An 18,100-nucleotide genomic window follows, 5' to 3' on the forward strand; every position below is an offset into this window, starting at 1 on the left:
TTCCACAGGTGACTCCCCTCCCCAAGCAGAGCTGTTTGAACTTGTGGAAAGTTTTTAATGTGACAATTCCCTCATACCTACTCAATTCCATTATCCTTTTTTGGATCTCCAAATCTGTGCCCTCATCTCTAAATCTTATTCCCCCATACCTGACCCTTGGCCAGCCCCTCGAAGCCGTCATGTATAACCAGCACTTTGCTGCCCTGGATGAGCCCAATTCTCACAGCAGAACGAACAGCTGCATTCATACCTGCAGCTGGGGCTCCTACATTCATCACAGCCACTACATTCAAACCCTGGTGGGAGGGATATTGGGGAGAAGAGAGAGGGAGAAAAAGAGAGAGAGAAGGAATCATTAAAGGTGGTTAGAGGGGAGTGTGAAAATCTTTGATAATCTGTCCCATCAGGACATGTTATATAATACCTTCTTCCCACTGCTGTCCAATGATCTCAAAGATCATTATCAACAATTATCACCACCATATAATTAACAAGAAATCCACTTATTTATTTTTTTAAACCTTACCTTCCACCTTAGAATCAATATTTTATTGGTTCCAAGGCAGAAAAGAAGTAAAGGCTAGGCAATGGGGGTTAAGTGACTTGCCGAGGGTCACACAGTTAGGAAGTGTCTGAGACCAGGTTTGAACCCAGCACCCTTCCCCACCCACTCCCATCTCCCATATCTAGGCTTGGCTCTGAGACACCTAGCTGTCCCCTGAGAAACCCTTTTAGAAGGATCTAATGACCTGTTAAATTTTCTACTCTATTTTCTAGGCAAGAGTAAAGAGATATATACAGAAATCCTTTCCCTCACTGTGGGCCTCCCCAGTCCAAGGCTAAGGGTCACTAAAAAGAGGTTCCACAAAAAAGAATTTTGTGGGGAGAAGCAGAGAAATAAAGACCAACAGGTCCAGGGAAAGGGATTAATATATGTGACTGGATCATGGGGAACCTGGGGAAGGGAAATATCACAGAAGATACATTGGTGGGGCTTTGGGAATTGTAATAGCCCTACAGGAAAGCATGAGGAGAAGCTGAATGGAGAAATTGGGTTGGTGGGTCTGTTAATACCTGGCTGACCACTGGAGGTTTGATGTGAGCTAGCATCTTGTATACATTCCAATTGTTCTGGAAGCTCCTGAAAGGAGAACAGGCAGAGGAAGCAGAAAAAGTCATGATGCCAATGGGGACTCATCACTTTGACCAATCGCCCCAGGAAGAGACTTTAAGCTTATTTCTCCTGTTCTAAAACTGTCCTGAAAAACCTAATGACCAGAGAGTTCATTAGAAGGCACCGTGGTATACCAAAAATGAACAATGGATTTGGTGTCAAGAGGATCTGACTTCTGGAATTGGGGAAATCATTTATTATTGTTGAAACTCAATGTAAAATAATAGGGGTGGCCTAGATGACTTTCCAGGTATAAATACATGATTCCACAGTTTCTAGGTTGGACAAGGCCTCCTGCTTATTCTGTAGTCATCTTGAAGAAAGAAACTGGAGCAAACAGGATGAGGAAGAATGGGAAGTTCATATCTTCTGTCATGTTGCCATATGAAGACTTTTTTGGAATCTAATCTTTGTCCTTCCACAGTTCCCAAATAGCTCTCTTACCTGCCTCTCAGCTTCATGGCTTCCTCAAACTTCTTATTTTGCATTGCCTTAGTCACATCTTTGGTCTGAAGGAAGAACAGGGCCACAGTCACTACTCTAGAATTGGAATCTGAATTTACATACCCAATCCATATATATGGATTTACATACCCAGAGAATCTCTTCCCCTTTGAGGAAGCCTATGACTGGGCCTCAGTTTTCCAATGTTTTTTTTTTTGTGATAAAAAGCAAAAAGGAAGATTCTTCATCATTGAGGTAACCAAAATAAGGAAGAGGGTTGGTGTACCAGAGCACATCCTACCCCTAAAATATATAACATAGTCCCCAACTTTTCAACACAAAATCCCAACTTCTCCAAATCAGAGAGAATATGAGAAAAATTCCTAGCATTGCCTTATGTCTCTTGCTAGTTTCTGGAATTCCTAGGGCTGAGAGGTACAAAGGCTTTGAGAGGATCACCTAGGCTGGTGCTGAGAATCACACCCAAGCATTTGTGCCTCAACCCTAATGCTTATGATCTCTCAGTCCTATGGCCAAGGTATAAAAGATATGACTACCTTCCCCCATATGTCCCTAGGATTTCTGCCTAAGACTCCATGAGCTCCAGGTTGAGACATGAGTCTGTTGGGATTGAGATTTGGAGGGTATACTCACCACCTGGACACATTCCATGAGTGGTAGTCGCACAGCCTGGTTACCAGAAAGGGTTACTACACAAGCAGGGGTGTCTGGTGTTCCCTCCAATAATGCCATCACAGCCTCCATCCCCATTCTGCTACCCTGTGAGAACCAGGAGAGCAACCATAATCAAAAGGTAGGATTCTTCCCCAAAACTCATTCCAAACCATATCTGGGGTCCTTGAATTCATCATAATCTGTCTCATTACCTCTCATACAGCTAAAGATTAGCAATGCCACCCTGACTAGGAGATAGATATTCTCTTTCAGAACTGTGTCTGATCTTCGTGCAATATGGCAGAAAAGAGGAAGGGAAGTAAAAATGAAGCCTAAACTAAGTAGCATTGATAGAAATAGTGAATGAGAGGCACCACTTCTCTGGGGCTAACTGCAGACGAGAGGGCTTAAACTATAAGAAAAAACAAAAAGAAAGGTTGAGGTTAGATACTAGGAAGGTCATCAGAGTTTCAGAGTCATTTGACTAGGATTTGCTACTTAGGCAGGTTATTTGATCTCTATCCCTAGAACTGCAGAAAAGGATCCTCGTATGTTTGTAAGCAGGAGTAGGTTCTCCCTGCCCAGAAGTAGTGGGAACAACACAACAACAGAAGGCTGGTTGTGGGATTCCCCTGGATATCTGCGCAGCAAAAAGCTTTGCCAGTGGCCTGGTTCAGATGTCTATCACTTCTCAGTAAACAGTACCAGGGGCAGGAAGTGTAGGGACTATGTTTAGGAAGGATTAGGCCCACAGATCTGAGACATTCAGGCTGCCTCTCTTTAACATAGGGAAATTTGTTAGCTGCAAAATGATTGCTCCTTGTCTATTTACCTCATGCTTAGCCCAATGGAAGATGGGAGAGGGGCAAGGTTGGGAGGGAGGGTCTTAAAGAAGGAAGCCAACAAAAACAAGGCCCTTAGAGGGAAAGGACAAGAAAACCTCAGGGCTCTTACCAGAATTCGGTCAAAGGCTGAGGGCGTACCACCCCGTTGCACGTGACCGAGAACGGTGACACGTGTATCATAGCCCAAGCGCTTCATCACCAGCTGTAGTGAGGAAAAAGAAGAAATACAGGCATGAGACAACAAGTGAGTCAAGAAGGGAAACAGTCACAGAAAGAGTTGAGATGGGATGAAATCTGCTTCTTGCAATAATCAAACATTTTAGAGAAACATTTAGAGAAACAAGGAAAGATAAGGAAAGCACTGAGCTCTTCTGGAGACTGAGAGGGCAGAAGAGCATACTATGGACATAATGCTAAAAAGCTATTTACATCCTCGGGGGATAAGGGAACTAGGCATAAAAGGGATGAAAAGGATAAGTAGGCAAAGAGAAATTGGTAAGACAGAAGCATAGGTATAGGAGAGTGACAAAGAGGAAAAGGGATAGGAATGTGGGTTTGGGGACAGAAAGAGACACAGAATCCTTTGGAATTCTTAGATCTCCAAGGAACAAGGTGTGAAGATGGTTTAGGTGTATTAACTGGGGACTCTGCCTTCAGCCACTAACATTCTTGATGCTCTCAGAAGTGATGGGTTTCCCTTGCTTGTCAATTGCTCCTTCTGCCACAATGATGATGTTGAGACGGGAACCCCGGCACCTTGTCTGCCAAGAACAGGAGATCGTCAGTGGGATGGGAGGAGGTCAGCAGAACAAGATTGAGGAGTGACAGTAGGATAAAGATAGAAAAAGACTGATGGTGGCTTTTACCTCAGTGAGCCGGCGGCAAAGGTGATCCTCCCAATCATCATCTGGTGGACACTCGGGAACAAAAACCCAGTCAGCACCACAGGCAATAGAGGTGATCAGGGCAAGATATCTGCGGGAGAACCAAAGAAACTTCACTCCATCAGTGTCTCCACCGGCCAATATCCTGCACCCACGGATGTGGGTTTCCACCTCAGGTACAAATTCTCCATCCTCTACAGACAACTCCCCACATGGTAATCCATCATCCACCCTACACTGGTGAGATGTGTGAGATGGATCATCTGGGATGGTAAGGTTGAGGGTACCTTCTATCTAATTTCACCTCCACAGGAATATCCAGGGAAATGTTCTCCAGTCACCATGACCCGCCAACCTCAGGGAGTGTAAGTATAGGCAGGAGAATAGGAGTATGAGGTCCTGAGTAGCAGGCTTCTGGAATTCTTTAGATTAAAAGAGTGTCTGTCCAGTCTCTGTCCACTACAGCCACTCTAGAAGGTAGGAGCTACAGTGGTTGTTCTGGGAATATACATGGGAATGAGAAGGTAGTGCAGAGAACTGAGTCTGTGGGGGGAAATGGATTAGGATGGAGCCCTTACCCACAATGCCGTCCCATCACCTCCAATACAAAAGTCCTCTGGTGACTGCAAAAGATGAACATGGGAAATCAGACATTTTGATCACCATGACCTGGATATCACCAGTAGGCCCTCCAGCCTGCCCTATGGGACCCTATTGCAGAGAACCCGGGGATCCAGATTGAAACTAAGGCTAAATTTCAGGAAGCCACTTTACTTCAGTAAAAGTATCCTTTAGCACTAAGGTGTCTTTCCTAAGCCTGGGGGAGAATAGTGGGAAGAGGAGTCAGTTCTAATACATAATGCATGACCCATTATACTTCACATCAGTTAGGGAGAAAAGGAAGGAAGAGAAGGGTTGGAATGAACTTAAATCTTTTAGAACCTCTAGACAGAAAAACAAAATCTACTTTGGTGGGGTGAAGTAAAGGGAGGGCTTTTCAGAACTGTCTTAGCCCTGTCTCCAATCCTGGCAGGATTCACATTGGCTTTGGGAACTCTAAGGCTGCTCAGCATTCAAAGTATAGCCTTGAAGTCCTGAATTCAGTGCCAAAGTGCTAAGCTTGCTTTTAGTGAAACAGGTCAAGCTGGGCCATTTTAGTACAGTTCTTAATCCGAAAACAATCCCAGTCTCTGAAAGTGGTCATTAAAGTCACTGCAGTCCTTATATCCCAGGTAACCAGCCTGTTCCAATCCTCCACCCTGCCACAGGCCTTAGCTCTTAGGCCTTCTCCTACCTTTGGGCCGTGGTGGTGATGGCATCCACAATCTCTATAATACGGTGTAGGGCAGAATCAGTACCAATGGTCATGTCTGTGCCACAGAAGTCATTGTCAATGGAGCCAACCAAACCCACAATATTCAGGTAGCTGGACCGTTCGGCCTCTTCTGCTGTGATTTTGCCTTCCATGTAAGTAGCAGACCAAAAGCCACAGTTATACATTAGATACTGAGACGTGTAGAATACAGAATAAAAAGGGAAGGAACCATGTGCCGTGAAAAGGGCAGGGTACAGAAGGGAACATTAACTCTTCCTTACTACTAGACAATACTGGGCAGCTAGTGAATAGAGCACCAGGCCTGGAACTGGGAAGATCTCGGTTCAAATCTGGCCTCAGGCACTTACTAGCTATGTGATCCTGGGCGAGTCACTTTTAACCCCTATTAGCCTCAGTTCCTCATCTGTAAAATGGGAATACACTGGAGAAGGAAAAGGCAAACCACTCCAGTATCTTTGCCAAGAAAACTGTGAAGGAGGAAATGATTGAACAACTGCTAGGCAATACCTTTCCAGCTACAAAATTTAGTTCTTAAGAAGAGCTACAAGAATTGGTGTTGGGGAAACAGCATAAAGAAGAGAGAGTGACCCTAGACTAGGGCAGGGGTTTCTCACCATTTTTCTGTAACTCATCCAACAGGCTACTCCATTCAGCCCGGAAAGTATCTGCTCCAGTCAGGCTGCCATCACCTCCGATGACACATAGATTGGTGATCCCAAGTTTCACAAGGTTGCAGGCAGCTTGAAGTCTGCCTGGACGTTCTAGGAAATCTTTGCACCGGGCACTGCCTATCACTGTGCCTCCCTGCAGGGAGGATCATTGATTAGACTCCTAGATGATATTGCTAAGTTTAAGTTCAGCATACTGGGCCAGTTCTATACCTAACTTTTCAGTGCCTACAGTGACTGGTGGCCACCGTCAGTAACCCACTCCCATCTTTCAGTCTCCCACCATCTTTCTGACCATGTTACTGTCCTTCTCAAGGAGTTCTAGAAGTTCCTTTAGGGCAGGGGTCCTTAACCTGAATTCTGTGAGCTTGTTTTTTTTTAAAGGAATATTTTGAAAACTATAATCCAATATGATTGGTTTCCTTTGTAATAAAATGTATTTTATTTTATGGATTTAAAAAAATGATTCTGAGGAGTCCATAGGCTTTACCAGACTGCTATATAACAATCAAGACAGGACAAAAGATTAAGAACCCCTGAGCAAGGATCAAATACAGCTTCCTTTGGCATTTAAAGTGCTTCATTATCTTGCTTCTGCCTGTTTTTCCAGATGTAGTTGCTGATCCCCAAACACAGTATTTTATCTTCTGCCTCCAAGCATGGGTTGCTCTCCCTGCTTGGATCAGCTTCTTGGTCCCTTACCCAGTTCCACTCAATGCTCTGCTTAAGTGTTGCCTCCTACAAGGAGCCTTTCCTGCTTCTCTCAGTTGTTAGTGCTGCTGAGCCATGAAGTCATTTTGCATTTTTTCAATATTTACTTTCTTGTATATGTGTTGTATCCCTCCAGCAGAATGTAAACTCCTAAAGATCAGGGGCTATTTCCTTTTCCATTGTAGGTACTTAATAAATGCTCATTAAATTATTCATTTGAATCTCTTCGTGTGTGTGCAGATGCTAGTGCTAGGAAGACATCATTGGTCTTGTCCCCTGGTCGCAGTCTTATCAGAAAGTTGATTCTTTCTCCCAAATGGCCTCTTGACTTATGGTCTTTCTTCCTAAGGCAACGTGGAGGGAGTAGCAGATTTTTCTTAGTAACCTGGTATTACAGGATTGGACCTAAGCTAGGTGGGTGAGGTTACTGTTGTTGGAATTTCAGTGTTTTTCTGACTCTAACACGAGCTCTCTCCTTCTACTACTTCCCCATTTGTACCTAATTCTGTTCCTCATTTCTCCTTTAGATCCATGGGTACTTGGAAAGTACTTGGTACTAGCAACAGGAGCTAAAGCGTTTAGGCTCAGGCAGGGATAAAAACACTTCTGGCCCCAAGAAACTCTCTTGGACCCCCAGGATGCCACAGATGCTTCTGGGGAAGAGTATAGATAGGCATGTATCATGTATGGAATTTCCAAGAGCTCTATCAATTCTGAGGTAGCACTTCTGTCAGCGTTTCTAGTGTTGCCCCATCCTCAAGAGTGTTTTATAGAAGAAAGCCATCTGGGAGATCCCTAAGAATAGCCAAAGCTGGCGCTAAGCCTTGGAGAGGGGCTTAATTAGGTATGCTAATACTGCCCCCTCCTTCATACAGAAATAGGAGGTAAGTGTATAATGCTACCCACTGCTTTCTTCAGCTCTGACTGGATGACCTATTCATTTCTCTGGGGCCCCGTTTCCTCACCTTTAGATTGAGAATAATTGGACTAGTGAAGTCTACCTCACAGGGTTATAATGAAGATAGTATTTTATAAACATTAGAGTGCCAGTAAATGTAAGTTATCATTACTATTTCTATAGTTCACAACATGAGAATGCATAATATTGCACTTCTGGCTCTCAATAAATACATGGGTGAGGAGTGTAAGAGAGGGAGACACCTCCCATGACCAGGAGAGGCAGTAATCTGAGCAGAGGCCATTCAGAGAGTAGCAGCAGCATGACTATTATTTTTTGTGGGGGGAAACCTAATAGATTTTTGGAAGTTCTTTGCAAGGCTGCCTGGGCTATTACCTTGTAATGCCGCCTAATCTCCCTTCACCCTGCTCCAAACTTTCTTCCCTGAAACCTAATCTCTATCACATGGCTAGCTGGCAGGCTCTGGCTGCAATGCTGGATCTAACTCCTACTCTCCAATCAGTTTATTTTTGGGCCCAGACCTTCTCCACAATCCCCAAACAGAATCTGTTTATATGCTGGCTCCCAGATTCCTGCCTATGACCTTTTCCAGAAAGATCAAACTATCTTAGGGATTGTCTCATGACCAAACTCATACCAGAAAAACAAAATAAACTTCCAAAGTATAAAAAACAAATAGAAAATGCTGCTCCTCCTCTGTCCCTGAAATCCTCCGTATCTAACCATCAAGTGATAGAGCCGGAAGAGACTCGAACCAAAGGGCAGTGAGCCAGGGACTAAGGAAACTTTGGTTCCAGGTCTCCCAGAACATACCAGCTGTACGATCATGGAAACACTTTCCCAGTCAGCCTCCTTGATGTTATCTCCTCCATCCACCAGACCTTGATAACCCTGTAGAACACAGAGGATCACAGATTTAGAACCTGGGGGTCCCTCAGAGGTCATTTAGTCCAACCCCTTCCTTTTACCCATTAGGAAAACTGAGGCTCAGAGAATATCTAAGCAACTTGCCCAAAGTCACAAGGATAGTAAAGAGCAAAGGCCCATGTTCTTTGACTCTGAATCCAGCATTTTTTCTATTGCCCTACACTGTACGTACATTTAACTCTTGCTTCATTTTTCCTTCAACTTCCAAGGCTAAAACTGAACCTTTGGGAAAAAGCTAGGTAGTTCCAAGTTCTTAATTACTAGAACTCCTGAGACTCAAGCCCACTTTTCTAGCCCATGAGAAATCACCAGTTTCTGAGGACTCTTATGTTATTGTATTTAGTTCCTGACTAGGAGTAAAATTGCTCTTGTCCTCAATCCATGCAAACTGAGGAGCACCTCTGTTCTTCCCTTGTTTCTCAAGAAGAGGATGCCTCCCACAAAAAAAAAAAAAAGGTTCTAAAAGTTAAAAAAAGGGGATGCTCCAACCTTATTCCCTCACTGATCAAGATTCTATCATACTTAATAAGCAAAACCTACGGGCAGCTGGGTAGCTCAGTGGATTGAGAGCCAGGCCTAAAGACGGGAGGTCCTAGGTTCAAATCCGGCCTCAGACACTTCCCAGCTGTGTGACCCTGGGCAAGTCACTTGAACCCCATTGCCTACCCTTACCACTCTTCCACCTATAAGTCAATACACAGAAGTTAAGGGTTTAAAAAAAAATTTTAAAAAAAAATAAGTGAAACCTATCTTTCCAACTTTAATCTACTACCTCATCCCTTATTTGGCAGTTTTCAATGAAGACGGGTAACCAGGACCCACCTGAGAAAATTAGAGGAACAGGGAGAAGGAAACATGTTCTGATGAAGGAATGGAAGACTAGATAGACCACAGACCCATTAAAAGGCAAGTAAGGGAGAACCAAAAGAGAAGAACTAACTAAGAAGGTAACTACAAAGGGGAGGCTAATATCTAGGGAAGCTACAGAAGTTGGAGAAATAGCCAGTAACATTTCCTCCTTCCTGGGGAAAAGTTTTATTTCAGAATCAGGTTGCTTTCATTCTGTTCCTAGATACACGCAACTTAACTTGTTACTGACCATCTCATCTCAATTCTTTTATCTCAGTTTCCCTCTGATGAGGAAGCAAGGACCAGGCATGTGGAGATGCCAGAAAACATGGGGTCTCTTCCTTCTAAAGCACTGTCATTAAAGTGACTGAGGTCCACTCAGAAGGAAAGTGTGACTGGGGCAAGTTCAGGAATAGGGGTACTAAGTCAGGGACAGTCTTATTGATTGCAGGTAGAAAAGAAATGGAAATTTTGGTCAAGTAATAAATGGTAAGATTGTCCAAAAGTCCATTTCTCTTCCTTATGAGGCCTAAATCAGCAAGAAAAAATAAGATGAATCTGGGAGGGCCCTGTAACTTTGGAAGGAGGGAAGGTAGAACAGAGAAACTCCATAATTTTTGCTCTATCATTAGCAATATGAGGTAGAAGAGAATAGTGGGGAACAAATTACCTACCTCATGGACAAAGAAAACCTTTGCTCCAGTATAGATCCCAACACGCACCACAGCTCGGACAGCAGCATTCATACCTGTGTAGAGAAGGAAGAATATCAAGAGAAAATGGAATAAAAGGGTTGCAGGAGGGGCTGTGGAGAAGGGATTGAAGCTCATCTAGCTTCCGGAAAAAGGAAGGTGATATCTTCCTTCAGGTTGTATTCCCTGAATTTGGAATGCCATCTTCATCTAAACCTAAGAGAACAATCTATTTCTCCCTCCCTCATTTCAAAGTCATTAGAGATCTACCCCTTCCTAAAACCTCTTTGTGAAATATCTGGTCTTCTTTCTACAGCAGGCCTGTAGAAATTCAACTCTGATTTCCCTCCACAATGATAGGCATATCCCCAGGGACCTCAGCGGATGGCCTGAAAGGTCAAGACCCAGTTGGCTCAAACTGATTCTCCCATGACCTCTATCCACATATATAATTTTATGTGACCAAAAAGGGAAAGGAGGAAGGGTCGTAAGTCTGAGGTTCCCCAGCCCACCCTTCCCTTACCCTGGTGAAAGGGACTGGGGTTGAGTCAGGGAGGACTCTAACCATTTCATTCTCTCCTCTTGGGGTTCCAATAGTCAGTCAGTCAGTCAATCAGTCAGTCAACAAATGTTTATTATGTACAACCTAGGAGCTAGGCAAGTTAAAAAAACTTTAAAAGAAGTTAAAACCACTACTGCAAACTATTCTCTCTTCCTTTTCAAAGTAAGAAGACTAAATTGAGCATTTTTAGCCTTCTTTAACAGTTCCCTGAGGGATGAGATGACCCAAACAATGAGGCCTATACAGCAACCACCCTGGAAAAAAAGGCCACCATTTCAGGGTATTACTTTCCTTTGTTTTCAGAAAAGATTATATTGATGTTCCATAAGCATCATGGGAGATGAGCTATGTTCCAGTATTTTTACCTTGGTGAGCCATTCTTGTCACCTGATTAGCAGTGTAGATCCAATGTGATGCTCAAAGAATCAGATGTGATGTCAGTGACAAGTCAAGGTCATTTAGAATTAAATCCTTAAGACATTTTTTAGCCCAACTCATATTCCTGACTTCACTGTTGAGTGGAGGGGAAAGCAATCAAGGAGGTCACAATACTGTCAGAAGAAAGATTATATACTAAGAAACACTAGAAGAAACATTCACGCAACTAAAGATTTTCCCCGCACCAATAGCTGGAAGCTGCCAGTGAACTCTGAACACTGTTTGAATTCCCCTTGTGATAAAGAGCCACAGTACCTTTGTCTAACTAGAAGATAAAGGCCTGACAGAGATATCTATACATTTTGATAACAACTCATGTTAGCCCATCTAGAGAAGAATGAGAGCCTAAACCCCATGATATCCCAAACTCAAGTAGTAGGCCTGAAAACTCAACAATACTCATTAAGGGAGGGAACATGCTCTGGGAACTTTTCAGAAGATATTCAATAATTCTGGATGCTTTTTAAAAAAAAAAAAAAGGAAAACAAGGTTGGCATCATAGCAAAGCACTTAGTGGATTAGAACAGATATAGTATGGACAAGAAAAGTAAGAACCAATATGGAACTCCAGGTCTGGAACAGTTTAGAGGACTTGGCCAAACATTTTTGTTGTTTTTCAATTGTGTCTGACTCTTCATGACCCCATTAGGGTTTTCTTGGCAAAGATACTGGAGTGGTTTGCCATTTCCTTCTCCAGCTCAGTTTACAGATGAGGAATCTGAAGCAAACAAGGTTAAGTGATTTTTCCAGAGTCACACAACTAATAAGTGTCTGAGGTCAGATTTGAATGCAGGAAGAGGAATATTCCTGATACAAGGTTCCATATTCCATCTACTGTGTCACCTAGCTGACAAAGGGCTGAGCAAAGGCCTTACTGGAAATCTTGCATCTTGGGCAAGCACCACAAACCACCCTATTGGTACTAGACACCAACTACCAACTTGGGGCTCTTTTGAATAAGGAGTGTTATGCTGCAGACTTGGGGAAGTTCAGGTGAACCTTGCCCTCAGGTGGATTGAGCTGGGTCCCTTTGGACCCTTTGGAAGCCCTTTGGAAAAGAGGAATAGAAAAGCAGTTTTTAGGCTTTTGGTGAAAAAACCTCCTGAAACCTCAGGGAACTCCCTTGCTGACTGTTTTTCATCACCTCGCTGAATACATTTTTATTTGTTTTTGTCATTTCTGAACTACTTTTAATTTACTTGGGAACTGCTTCTATTGGCTGAGAAGCAACATGGAATATACTTTTAGTGAAAAGGTTATTTCTTTGAACTCTTGAGTGATTCACTGGCCCTGATGCAGAGGAGGTACCTGGACAGAAATCCAGAGGAAGTGACATGAAACACACCCTAAAGCTTGGAAGGAGGGGTTGGACATTGCCCTGTGAGAAAAGAGAAATCCTTGGACACCACGAGAACAATGCTGAGAGGCTGCCCATCTCTCACTTCGCCCCAAGGAATCAGGCCATCTGGTAACTTCCTATATAAACTAATTGTTCTTGGGAACCAGGAGCTAAAGTCAGGTCTTTCCTTACAACTGCCCTCCCAAAACACTTGATTATGGGTGGTTGGAGGTGAGGGATAAAGAGAAGTCAAAGCTACTCCTCTCCCCATGAAATATAAAATTTGAACTAGAAGGGCCTTTAGACATCATCTATGCCAGTGCTTTCATTTAATGAAGGAGGAAAGTGAGGATCGAAAGAGGGAAAGGGACTGCCTAAACTCAAAGAATAAAGCTCATTCAAACCCTTTCTGAAACAGAATGAATGAAGTCAAACATTATAGTCTCATAGATTGTTAGAGCTACAAGGGACCTTTGAGATCACCTTGAACAACTTCCTTGTCATTTTTATGAAGGAGGAAAGAGACTCTAAATGTCAAAGCAGCAATTAAAGCCCAGGTCTCGTCACTCCTAATCCAAAACTTGTTCAGCCAAGATGATGAAATGTGGCTTTTTCATGGGATGGTGGACCCTCTTGAGCAGTGAGCCGTGGTTCACATGGTGGAGGATAAAGCAGAGAGGGGCCTTCTCGATCTTTCCAGATGCATCCCAGTCCAAATCTCCTCCTAACTCCTCTTTCAAACCAGAAAGTCATCTTCTCCCCCCTTCCCTATTCCCTGAGATTTCATGCCTTAGGAAAGTTCAAGATTCCAAAGATACTTCACCACCAGTTAGGTAATACAATGAATATTTTCTGGGTTTAGAGTCAAGAAGATCCGAGTTCAATTCTTGACTAATATTTATTAGCTATGTGACTTTGGGCAAATTTTAATCTCTCTCAGCCTCAGTTCCCTCATCTATAAAATGGGTTGTTTTAGGGATTAATTGAGATAAAGCAGATCAGGTACTTTGGAAACTTTAAAAGCATTATGTAAATACTAGAAAAAGTTCTGGGGATCAGGGAGGCAAAAGGCATCTCCAGAAAAGCATGACTCTGACAGAAACTAAGGTGCTGCTCCCTTCTTCCTTAGCTTTGTCCCACTTAAAGAGCCTTCCTCTTTGGGGGCTGATCATGGGTTGCTGCCAGGCCCAGCAATTGTACTCCCTCACTCCCTAGGTATTGAAACATGCTACAATGCAGCCTTTGAAGAGTAACCTCTATTGGCCTTAAGGGTACTGTCAAGGTCTAGCTCTTTCTCCCTGGCCCTAGGCTCAAGTACTGCCAGATGTGATCTCTGCCCTTTTTTCACCAGATGAACCAATAGACTGGGCCCATCATACCCACAGCTGCAGCCAAACATCAAGGCCTCTTCATCATAGTGTATAAGCACTATCAGCTCCCTTCTGCAACCTAGTTTGCTTCCTCCCCTCCTCCAAGTAACAGTAATGGCACCTGGCCCCTGAGAAGAGAGAGAGCCCATCCAGACTGCCAAGGCTTCAGTTTGGGTTGGAAAACTGCCAAGGTAGCCGATCCTGGGCATGAGTACTTCCTGGGCTCTTGGCTTAGCCTGTTTTAGTTAGTTTAGGGGCATTTAGGGAGCAGTTCTTTGTAAAGCCCAATCTTAAGAGTCTGAGGAGGCCTGTGGCCTAAGGGTCTTTGGAAGAAAAATCCTGAAGAAAGATTCTTCTAACATGAGAACTATAAAAAGGTAATTTCATTAAGTATTTGTATTAGATTAAGAATCTCTTTAGTTTAATACTTTGCAACTGTGTGATTTATAGTAAGAACAGAGTCCCAGGCAAAAGTCTGTGTATGGAACCAGATTAAGAATGGAATACCAGGCTAGTACCCGAGTTATAATTTCAACTGTGTATATTATTATATTAATTTTAAGTGCATGTATTACCATAATAATCATAAACAAGTTACTGTATTAATCCTAAGTGTGTGAATCTATAATGTTCCTTATATCAAGCCAATTCATGTAAGAAGTTGGAGACCAGAAGGTCATCCAGAGGTCCCAGAGACCAGAAAGGCCTGATTTTGTGGGGGTTTGGGGGCTTCTTAGAAAGGAGGGAGTTTGGGGACAAACATGAAACTATAAGAGAGATTGTATTTTGCAATTCAGGGTCTCAGATTCAACAGAACTTTGACCTTTTTGCCTTGTCTACCCAATCAAGTCAGAATTTGCTCACAGAGTACTTTGCCCAGGCTTTTTCTTTCAGAACCAAGGTCAGAGCTATAAACCAGGACATTGGAGAAGAGGGGAAATTGCATTATATGGAAGATAGGGAAAGAAACTTGAGATAATAGTAATCATATTTAAATCTTGCGTGTATATAAGTACTCCGTAGTTTTTAGTTTTATCTGTTTTTTGAATCCTTATCTTCTGTGTCTTACTATCAATTCTAAGACAAAAGAGCAGCAAGGCCCAGGCAACTGGGGTTAAGTGACTTGTTCAGGGTCACACAGGTAGGCCAGATTTGAACCCAGGTCCTCCTGTCTCTAGGCCCGACACTCTATCTACTGATTTACCTAGCTGCCCTGACTCTAGTTTTTAAAAAACACTTTCATATACATTATCTCATCTTATCTTCATAACAGCCCTATAAAATTAAGTAAGGAAGTGACTGTCCCCATTTTATAGAAGAGGAAACAGAGACTCAGGTAGAAACTGTTCAAGGTCACACAACTAGTTAGTGATAGAACTGGGCCTCAAATCCATCTCCCCAGATTCCTAATCCAGTTTTCCCTTCATTGGATCATGCTACATCTAATTCTGGCTCTGCTCTGACTTGCTTCATGACCCCAAGTAAATCTCTTCCCCTTTCTCTTTGATCCTGTATCTTCCCTCATCATATGTGCTTGCCCCTTCCCTGTTCCATGGAATAAAAGGATTTTTTTAGTGGGAGATGAGAGAGTAGAGGGCAGGAGGCATGGGGAGGGAGGAGAAAGTGAGGGTTTACCAGATATATAAATGGGCTGAATGAGGATTCAAAGATTTGAGCTGCATTGTATGCTATGTCATAGATGAAGCCAAAATCCTGATTTCCTAACTCTCATCCCAGTACTCTGAATGCTGTTCTAATCCCTGCTACCAACCTGGGAACCAAGTGCAGAAAAAATAAACAAGAGAGCTGACGTCTCGGGTAGACTGGCATTGTCGGGCTTGGAGCACTCTCAGACCTAGTGCCCACTGGAAGTTACTTAAAAGTTTCATTGCCTCATTGTCTTGTCTCTGACTCTTGGGCCCCAGTTCTCTAGAATGAACATCAAGAGAGCTAAAGATACTGGAATCTTTAGCTAAAAATATCCAGGAATACTCTCCCCTGCCCTGCCTAATCTGGTCCCAGGCAGTCCTACTCTGTCTTTCTTTAGCTGTTTCATGTCACTCACCCTCCATGAACAGCTGCCAGATCCATCAGAAGCAAGAAGAGGAATAGGATTACAGGCTCCACCTAGAGTGAATTTTCAGCTGTACCAGAAGCCCTGAGGGGTCCTAAGCAACATCACAGGCACGTAATTCAGATTCTACAATTACTGCCTGACCAGAAAAAGTTATGGCAACAACTCTGGAGGACAATGATGGCAGAGAATAAGTCAGGCAAAGAGCAAAGGAGTTGCAAAAGGGGTGGGAATAATCCCCCTCCCCAAACCAGGGAAGGCTTCGGTTAGAGGTGTCCAGTAAGACTAGCAGCTGAAATCCCAGAGTGGGCAAGATTAGGCAGGGAAGACTGAAAGAATATGGAGAGCCAGTTTCTCTCCAGATTGAGTCTACACCTAAAGGGTATGAAATTAAATAGAAAGGAGGAATGAATTTAAATTGAAGCACAAATTAAAGCTAGACAACCAAGAGAACCTCCTAAGGGACATCGTGAACATACAACTCAGAGAAGTAATGAAATCTCTTTTAAAAGAAAAGAGATAAGGGGGCAGCTGGGTAGCTCAGTGGAGTGAGAGTCAGGCCTAGAGACGGGAGGTCCTGGGTTCAAACCCGGCCTCAGCCACTTCCCAGCTGTGAGACCCTGGGCAAGTCACTTGACCCTCATTGCCCACCCTTACCAATCTTCCACCTATGAGACAATACACCGAAGTACAAGGGTTAAAAAAAAAAAAGAGAGAGATAATTATATACTTGGAGAGGGCTGGACCGCAAGATCATTTCTTGATGTTCCTTCTGGACCTACAAATTGTTTCATAAGGCTCAATGTTTGTGAAATTGGGAAGACAATGACAAGTTGGCATTGAAACATTTAGAATCCCAGGATCTTCACTTTTAGGGATGAGCATGTAATAATCTTGGTACTACTCTCATTTTTGGTAGATCTGATAAGGTCCACGAGCTTCTGTCAACATAGATCCTATAGCTCTGAAAGAGCCAAAGGTTTGTTTCTGATCACTCTCATGGCACCTCCAAGAACTAGTTGACCTTGACCAGGGACCCTAAATGGCTACTTCAGGAGAACAAGTAAGATAATATTGTTTCTACCCGACTCTCCCTCATGCTTCTAATACTGGCTCCAAACTAGGCTCATGATCCAAGAGGCTGAGGGCCCTGCTGTAGTGTTTTGGTTTGGCCCTGTCTATTTGAGTTGCCTTTCAATTTACCTTGCCTGTATCTTTTGATGTCTATAACCCCTGGCATGTAGTCCCTCCCATTAGGTAGTGGGTTTCTGGAGGTCAGCAACTGTCTTTACCTGGCACAGGACACCTAGTACACTGTAGGCACTAAATAAATGCTTGTTGACTAATGCTTCAGTTGGGGGCCACTCTTGACTTTGTTTTTGACCCTCTGACCTTTTCTGTTCCTTTGTCTTCCTTGTTCTTTCTCTCACTTTCTTTAGTTCCCAGTGACATGTCCATAAATGCTATGGGTATAACTTTGCAGAAACGTGGAAAATTTTGTCTGGAAGAGGACAAGTAGCTAGACTAGATGATAAATATAACAACAACTCAAATTTTAATGGTACTTCCTAGTTGGCAAAGCACTTGGTTTCACCACAGCACCAAGTGAGAAATATTTTAGATCTAAGGTACCTTTCAACCCTAATGATTTTGTGATTCTAGCCCATCTTACCCATCCTCATTAATTTACTGAAAGGCCCTTTTGTAAACATAATGCATCTGCATTATTCAAGGCACTGTGCCAGTAGAGGCAATATAGACAAATACAAAATAATTCCTGTCATTAAGAAAGTTCTGGCCCAATTCCTGGATTCATGAAGTTGTTGCCTATTCCTAGGCTAAGAAGTAAGGGCTGGGATTAAGTGACTTGCCCAGGTCACCTGGCTAGGAAGTGTCTGAGGCCTAATCTATCTATCCACTCAGTCACCTAGCTTCCCCTCCATATGATTTTCCTCTTCCTTTCTCCAAATTGCTCCAGCATGGCAGATTGGAAAGAGCCGTAGATTTGTTGGGAGTCAAAAGACCTGAATTAAGCACTTGGCAGTGCCATATATGATGTAAATTACTTTGCAGCTCTGGGTTTCTCTTTCCTCACCTGTAAAATGAAGGAGTTGTGTTATAAGACTGTAAAATGTCCCTTAAAGGTCAAAAATCCCTCAGTCCCATGTAACTTCATCACTTCTCAAGGGGCAT

At 43.1% G+C, this 18,100-nt stretch overlaps 1 protein-coding gene across 3 annotated transcripts in view; it reads right to left on the reverse strand.

Annotated features, from left to right (window-relative positions):
• PFKM (phosphofructokinase, muscle) overlaps positions 1-18,100 on the reverse strand; it is a 31,666-nt gene that overhangs the window by 6,689 nt on the left and 6,877 nt on the right. Inside the window, exons 3-14 of one of the 3 annotated variants that reach the window (XM_044678392.1) lie at positions 10,107-10,180; positions 8,470-8,547; positions 5,973-6,162; positions 5,317-5,482; positions 4,601-4,645; positions 4,005-4,113; positions 3,804-3,899; positions 3,248-3,340; positions 2,273-2,398; positions 1,619-1,683; positions 1,075-1,141; positions 150-296 (exon numbers count right to left, since the gene is read on the reverse strand). In XM_044678392.1, coding sequence (XP_044534327.1) covers positions 150-296; positions 1,075-1,141; positions 1,619-1,683; positions 2,273-2,398; positions 3,248-3,340; positions 3,804-3,899; positions 4,005-4,113; positions 4,601-4,645; positions 5,317-5,482; positions 5,973-6,162; positions 8,470-8,547; positions 10,107-10,180 — 1,256 coding nt within the window. The remainder of the gene's footprint in view (positions 1-149; positions 297-1,074; positions 1,142-1,618; positions 1,684-2,272; positions 2,399-3,247; positions 3,341-3,803; positions 3,900-4,004; positions 4,114-4,600; positions 4,646-5,316; positions 5,483-5,972; positions 6,163-8,469; positions 8,548-10,106; positions 10,181-18,100) is intronic. The other 2 variants (XM_044678390.1, XM_044678391.1) reach the window with 2 other exon arrangements.

This window comes from Gracilinanus agilis, chromosome 5 (genome assembly GCF_016433145.1).
Source record: "Gracilinanus agilis isolate LMUSP501 chromosome 5, AgileGrace, whole genome shotgun sequence".
Lineage (NCBI taxonomy): Eukaryota > Metazoa > Chordata > Mammalia > Didelphimorphia > Didelphidae > Gracilinanus > Gracilinanus agilis.